General features: G+C 40.8%; 1 protein-coding gene across 1 annotated transcript in view; it reads left to right on the forward strand.

The window, feature by feature from the left end:
• Positions 1–6,077: 6,077 nt before the first annotated feature.
• si:dkey-10o6.2 (uncharacterized protein LOC100124608 homolog) overlaps positions 6,078–8,000 on the forward strand; it is an 84,100-nt gene continuing 82,177 nt past the window's right edge. The window contains exon 1 of the mRNA XM_034175825.1: positions 6,078–6,091. Coding sequence (XP_034031716.1) covers positions 6,082–6,091 — 10 coding nt within the window. The 5' untranslated portion in view covers positions 6,078–6,081. The remainder of the gene's footprint in view (positions 6,092–8,000) is intronic.

Below are 8,000 nucleotides of genomic sequence, written 5' to 3' on the forward strand. Positions count from 1 at the left end.
TGGATTTGACCCAAACACCAGGATTGGACTGCAACGCAGGGAGGCTGAATGGATAAAGATAACCAGATTTATTGTACAAGGATGATTACAAGAACAAATGCTGCATAAATGGTGTGTACTACTTGGGAGGTTTGCAGAGTGGAGACTCGGCCCGCGTTGCGGTGGAAACAGGTGGTCGCAGCCCAAGTAGACCCAGGGCCTGTACTACAAAGCGGGGTTACTGGCTTATCAGGGTAACTTCAGGAGTAAGGTGATGACGTGTGGAGTAACCTCCCGGTTAACCCGTACTACGAAAGGTGGATAGGTTTTGATCGAGGTATGCTGCCATGGCAAGTTACACTGCGTGCCAAACCTGCTCCAAGCAGGTTATGTTCTCGGTTAGCTTGAGGTTTTCACTTAACCACTCCCCTTATAAGTACCGCCCATCCACCTTCAATCACTCCGAAGACAATGCCGGCCTACCTGGATGATCCGTTTGATATTGGGGCACAAATTGTGAGGGGCTCTCTTCGCAGGGCGAGGGTTTTTAAAGACCGCCACAATCCGCTGACATACCCGGACGATATTCTCCATGAAAGATATAGATTCTCAGCCGAGGGAATTCGTTATCTTTGTCAGCTGATCGGGCCAGACGTCTGTAACATCACCCATCGTAGCAATGCCCTGACGATCGAGCAGATAATGTGCCTTGCGCTTAGATATTTTGCCAGTGGATAATTTATGTATTCCATCAGTGATGCTGAACATCTGAGCAAGAATACTGTATGTCATATGATTCACAAGGTAGTACTTGCTCTATCTAAACCATTGGATGCATTTGTCGTTTTCCCTTTCCATTTTCCCGCAATGCAAATCAAAGAAGGGTTTTATGCAATCGCAGGTAATTACTAATATCAAAATAGGTCTAATGCATGTCCATTAATTAGGCGAAGTGGGGCTTATCAATAACAATTTCTCCTAGGTTTCCCAAGAGTAATAGGAGCCATTGATTGCATGCAAATCCCAATCAGTGCACCCCTGGGAGAGCACGAGGGCGATTATGTCAATCGCAAATCTTTTCACAGTATCAATGTGCAGGTATAGCCATTCTATTCGGCCTATTTCATATACCCATTATTGTGTAGTCCACTCTAAGCTCACCTTCTTTTCACTTATTTCAGCCACATAAGGGTTGCTTTGGTTTGGGTGATTTTTCTAAATATTCTAATATATAATTACTATAATTACATATTTCACATTCTTTTTCTCCCCACATGAGGCTGTCCTGTTGGATAACCTTCATGCCAAAGTGATATATATGTAACTATGTTAACAGAATGACCATTAATGGCTTTGAATCCTTAGATAGGTAGCCTATTTAGGAAACATTAAATTAACCTAACATCTATTAGTAGGCCTATGCCCACTTCTGAATCATGTTGCATCTGGGCGTAATTAATGAAAGAAGGTCATTATTTTACACATATCAGACATTCCACAGGTTAATCATCTGTAACAGATTTGGAGAACAATTGAATTGTACTTACGCATTTACCCGATCAGCAATATGTTGCCAACAAGCCTGTCTTGCTTTATTGGCAGACGATGTGTTCGATTTCCCCCTTAACATTAATTTAAATTCCTCATAGCTCCGCATAATAATTGCGCATTCTTCTTCGGTAAAGTAAGGTGACCGCGCCATCATTGAAAAATGGTGACGTGCGCTGCAACCTGTCCCTTTTATGTGAATGCGCACAAACTCCAATTAGGTTAACACAGGTTCAACAAATCAACATCTTAATCAGCGTCGTAGTACCGATTAACACCACTTGAGAACACCAGGTTTTGTCAACCTCGGTTTAAGAAGTTAACCCTGGGTTACATCTGAGTAAGTTAACCCCACTTCGTAGTACAGGCCCCCGGTGTGCAGGTGGAGATCCAAGGTGTGGAGTTGTGAGTGGTCCGTGGTCCAGGTGGCCCCCTGTGGAGCTGACGGAGAGCAGTGTCATTGCGGAGGAGAAACAGTATGAGGGTGGCTACTCACAATTACTCAGACCCAAACTAGAACAGGTGACAGGAAAACATGCAGGTACCCAAACAGAGAGTCAAGAGAACACTGCGATGGAACGCAGACATAAAGGCTCTATCCAGAAACAAAGAGAACAGAAATGTTTATATGGAGGCAGGTTGATTGCAGACAGGTGTGCTCATCAGCTCCACACGGAATGCCACGTGGGAAGAGAGAAAGAGCAGTTACCAGGACGACACACAACATTAATTTCTGGATCTGTTCCTAAATGATTCAAATCTGCAGTGATTAAACCATTACTTAAGAAATCTAATTTTAACCCCAGTGCATTGAAAAGCTACAGGCTGATATCAAATCTATCATTTTGCACAAAAATTCTGGAAAAAGTGGTTTCACAGCAGCTCGCAGGCCACCTTACTGAGAATAATCTTTTTGAGCCACTGCAGTCTGCTTTTAGAAAATATCATTCCACAGAGACAGCTCTCACTAAAGTGGTGAATGATCTTCTGCTTGCAGTGGATTCAGACATCACTACGGTTCTGGTGCTTTTACATCTCAGTGCTGCGTTTGATACCATGGATCATTATATTCTACTCAATAAATTGGAAAATCATTTTGGGATTACTGGGAGCGGCCTTGCATGGTTGACGTCATACCTGACCAGTCGTTCTCACTGTGTTTTGTACAATAACACTACCTCTAACCATGGTGACATAAAATTTGGGGTTCCACAGGGGTCCGTCTTAGGCCCCCTACTTTTCTCCTTTTATATAGCACCCCTTGGGCACATATTGCGGCGATTTGGGATTATCTTTCACTGTTATGCTAATGATACTCAGTAGTATATGCCAATAACTGCTAGTAATCTCATCCACTTAAAATCCTTAGAAGATTACCTTGAGTGAGAAGGTAATCAGTGAGAAGCTGGATGTCTAGCAACTTCTTACTTTTAAACTCTGATGACTTAAATGATGGTTCTTGGTCCAGTAAGACATCGGCATCAATTTGACCAGCTCACACTTAGCCTAGGCTCGTCTGTCATACATCACACTGACAAAGTGAGGAACATTTTGATCCTACGTTGTCCTTTGACCTCCACATTAGAGATATTACAAGGACTGCTTTCTTCCACCCCCCACACACACTCATCTTCAACCGCTTAGTCCAATTAAGGGTCACAGGGGGCTGGAGCCTATCCCAGCAGTCATAGAGCGCGAGGCAGGGTACACCCAGGACAGGATGCCAGTCTGTCACAGGGCCACAAACAGACAAACAAACATTCACACCTACTCGCACAATTTAAAGATACCAATCCACCTAACCCACATGTCTTTGGATGTGGGAGGAAACCGGAGCACCCGGAGGAAACCCACGCAAACACAGGGAGAACATGCAAACTCCACACAGAAAGGCCACAGGCAGGAATTGAACCCATGACCTCCTCGCTGTGAGGCAACAGTGCTAACCACCAAGTCACCGTGCTGCTGCTTTCTTCCACCTATGAAATATAAATAAAAAACCATGTGATTGTATACACTCTAAAAAGTGTAACTGTTCTCTACTCAAATGTTTTTGGTGAAACATTTTGACACTTACAAATATTGAGTAAATGAAAAAGCTGTGAAATCATTTAAATATAGCCGATCTTGGTAAATAGATCAGCTTAATTAGTCCATTCCAAATATTCTGAGGGTAATTTACCAAACAAATTAAGGATATTTCAAAAATGTAATTTGTTAACCAAATCTTAATTTATTTCAATGACAAACTTACTAACAGTTAACAGCCATTTCATTTGGTGTATCCAGTTCAATCAAATGAATGTGTTTTATGGCCCGGTCACACGGCATACAACGATTACAAAGTCGTTTACAAAGAGTTAAAAGTCACAAATTGTTGCGAAAAGGTGGACGAATGAGCTTCCCATCACTGAATACCCTGCGAATCAAGAGCACAAAAAGAAGGAAAGAGGAACAAAATGAAACTGAAGCTAATGTTGATCTTGACGCTTTAAACAAAATGAGCCACTGCTGGAGTAGTGTGTTTCTGCGTCCTGCTCTGTGTTCCAGGACTTGGCACTGGGATGGAGCTCTGTATCGCCTGAGTCCTGGAGAAGCTGCAAAAAAGTGCATGATCTGATCCACTATGGAGATCTGTGCACACGTCGGTGGATCCACCTGCTCTGGTTGCTCATCCAGATGGGTCAAAAGATGGGTCATTTCTCCAATTAAAAAAAAAAACTGAAGCGCTTGCTCAACATTCATGATGCCTCATTTTTACAAAAAAAAAAAACACCACCACACTTACCCACACACGCTAAATACTCCACCAAAATTATACACACTCCAAATACACCAAATATTTCTCAAATACCAAAATGCTTTTCTCTCTCCTCGTTGAATCACCTACATTATTCCATCCGTCATTTACCAAATTACGTGGCAACACGTATTTTTATATTGGAAACAGGAGGTTCAAAGATTAAATAAGAACATTGGCAGAGTTGAAATCTGTAAAAGTGCAACTCAGTTAACTAACACAAAGAATGATCACGCTGGAGACTGAATTTCATTTCCTGATCAGGAGAGAACGAACGACCCTTCGTCAAACCTCGTCCTCGTCCGCTCTGAAGGGTCCGCCCACTCTGTTCCTGGATTTATTTGCACACAGACATATTACAAAAAATATACAAGGCACAGCTGCGTTTCTTCAGTCAATTCATATTTGTATCACTTTGCACCTGGAAGGCACCTTGTGGTCTTGCTCAGACAGATAGTAATTGTTCTTCAAATTGAAACATTATAGCGCCAGCCTCAAACTAGTGTACAGGCTGTGTTATTCTCTGGTCAAGGCCGAAATATACATCTGTGCTCAGCAAAAATATTGCTCTAGCAAAACAGTCTGCGCATTCATTCACCAAGCAAAAGATCAAATGTTACTTTTCTTGTGGGAGCAGTTGTAATGATTACTTGAACAGGTCAGTGTATATTACTGGTTTGACAATGAGTGATTATTTAGAAGAATAATGGTGCATGAACTCTCACACATGCATGTATGTATATATGGAAAATAGATAACAGAATCAAAAACAAGATCAAAGGCAGTTCATCTAAGTAAAGGCATTAACAATCAAAGTAAAGACAAAGACATTAATATTTGATAATAATATTGATAATATATAGAAAACCCTATCAAACGTTGACACAATAAATGATTACGTGTTAACGTTTTACCGATCAGAAATTATATGCAGACTGTGGAAACCATCTCTGCGGCTGCTTTGCGTGCTCCCGACACTGGGGAAACAGATTATTTCAGTGGAACTGAATTTTGTGCAACACCAGGACACGCCCACACACAGATCCCCAGAGTGACTGGTTCACAACTCAAGATCATGACATGTAACATAACAGAAATAAAAACAAAACTGGCAAGAACATAAAATAACATAAACAGAAAAAACACATACAGAAAATACATGACAGCAAAAACAAGAGGAGTGAAATGGGGAAAGAAGCAGAGTGGATAGCAGACGTGAAACTAGAGACGAGGTAGAAAGAGTTAGACATAAACAGACTGCAAGCAAAGGACACTGAAGCCAAAACTAAACAAGAAATCTGGACTTACATTGACTTTCAGAGACATCATTTAACCGTCAAAGCGCCAGCTACAGGAAAAAAGCTGGACAGCTTCGTTCCTGTAGCTGGCGCTTTGTCAGAATTTTCAAACTGTTGAAAAATGTGAACGAATCCGGACGACAACCTCAATTCGTCCGTAATCCGTTTTGCTTTCTGTCTTGAAGGTTCCTCATCGTTTGCGTAGTTCCCATACCATCAGCACTGATTGCCGTCCAACTTTGTCCAACCTCCCAAGTCCGACGTCTTGCACAAACATTGACAATATCTGAATGGATCAATAACTAAAGATGCTCTCCAGCCACAGATGACATGCGAACGAGCGCACAGCCGTCTGTGGTGCACAGCAATTTCTGTGTGCACGCACAGCCTCTCCAGCCAGAGAAGGCATGTGGACGTGCGCGCAGCCGTCTGTGGTGCACAGCCATTTCTGTGTGCATGCACAGCCTCTCCAGCTAGAGACGGCATGCAAACACGCAGATTTATTGTTTCGTTTTGGCTTCAGTGCCCTTCATTAGTGCCGTGTGACCGGGGCTTCATTGCTAGGAAAGTTCAGTCATCAGAATACCAAGATTCCGGGCGCAATGAACATGTTTTCGCTATTATTTGATTTCTTTGTGTGACTGTCATCATTATTCAAGCATTCAAAAGCCTATTCCTACCTCCACACAACTCCAACCACACATGAGAAAGTTTCTTGACAGTTGTTGTTGTTGAACGAAACCACGTCTCACTAACCGGACAGAGTTGTGACATCATCACGCATGCGCACTGCTCTATCGCAACTTGAAAATCATCCATTACAGCCCTCTTAACCCCCTGCCACTTTAAGCATTTATTTTAATGTAGATGTAAATTAATATGAGATATACTTTATTATTCAAATATATTCACATTTTTCAGCTAGTTGACAGTAGGGCTGTACAATAAAGCCAAATTATGGTATCTTAATATTGTCATATCAATATGATATACAATATGACTATCGATTTCACACAAAGTGCAGCAACAGTGAAAATGAAACATTCTTAAACAAAACAGTCATAATAATACCACATTCATTTTGAACATATCATAAGGTTAGGATACAGTGCCCTCCAAAAGTACTGGAACACTTGGTATTTCACACATTTTAATTTGTTTATGCCATTTCCAATACAAGAAATACAAAAATATAAAGAATAAAAATTTCTAAAATTATCTTCCTCAAACTCAAACTGAAAGCAAATCTCTAAAACTTGATAATACCTGTAAATAATAATCAGTTTTATTGCCAGTCCGTTGCCAGCTTGGACTTTGTTTACATCAATTATGAAGAAATACTAAAGTTTCTTTCACCAAAACATCAAATCTCAGTTTGCATCTCAGATGTACTTTCTGGCAAATTGTAGCTGTTCTTTTTAAGAAAATCCTCCTTGACACCACTTCATCAGGAAGCTGGATTTTATATATTAATTAATTTATATCAAGTTGTAGAGATTTTCTTTCAGTTTGAATTTAAGGAATTAGTGCATTACTTTAAGATATTTGTGATATTTTCACCGTCACGAATTATTTGGGTTTTTAAATCAAACCATATGTCAAACCTGCTTTTCTGTTTATGCCTTTGGGCCACATCAGGGGCTCTATTTGCTGTGAATGAAAGTGATTTTTTTTTTTTTTTTTTTTTTTTTTTACAGCAGTGGGCAGGGCGCACAAAGATAGAAGTGCTGACTTGTGTTGTGTTTGTTATTACCTTTGATTCTCCTCAAATGCATCAGTGGTTCTTAAACTCAAAACTGGCTTGTCAGTAGCTGACAGTGTACTGAAGTCAATACTGAAAGTTAGTGGTTAGCGTCTGCTAAATTTTTTCTCAGTTTATCGTTATAAAAGTTAACTTTTCAGTTAGCGGATTAGCAGTTATCAAAGCTAAGTTTTTAGTTAGCTGTGCCCATCACTGTTTGCAAGTAAATCCTTGCGTTCCCTGAATACATGTGTCAGATTGCACCATTTTACATGGTCCTCCAACAGCGCTAACGCAGCCTTTGTTAATGCCATTTTACGCATCACTTTGTGCATGCTTTTATATCCACCCATATAACTGCAAACATGTGGTTGTGTTAAATGTTCATCAGTGTGAAATCGTGTGGTCGCCAGCCAGGATTCTTATTGCGGCTTTTGAGGAAACAAAATGAAAATACAATTAAGTCTCACAAAGCAAACAAAAAAAAAACAGCTTATTGCTGGTGTCTGTCTTTCAGCTCCACAGAGTATTGCTGCCCCCTTCTGGAGACTTTGGAACACGTCAGTCAGTGGCTTTCTTTGTGCATCCGGATGATGAAGCCCTGATAACCTGCTGTGATGGGTCCAACAAATAT

This window comes from Thalassophryne amazonica, chromosome 8, assembly GCF_902500255.1.
Source record: "Thalassophryne amazonica chromosome 8, fThaAma1.1, whole genome shotgun sequence".
Lineage (NCBI taxonomy): Eukaryota > Metazoa > Chordata > Actinopteri > Batrachoidiformes > Batrachoididae > Thalassophryne > Thalassophryne amazonica.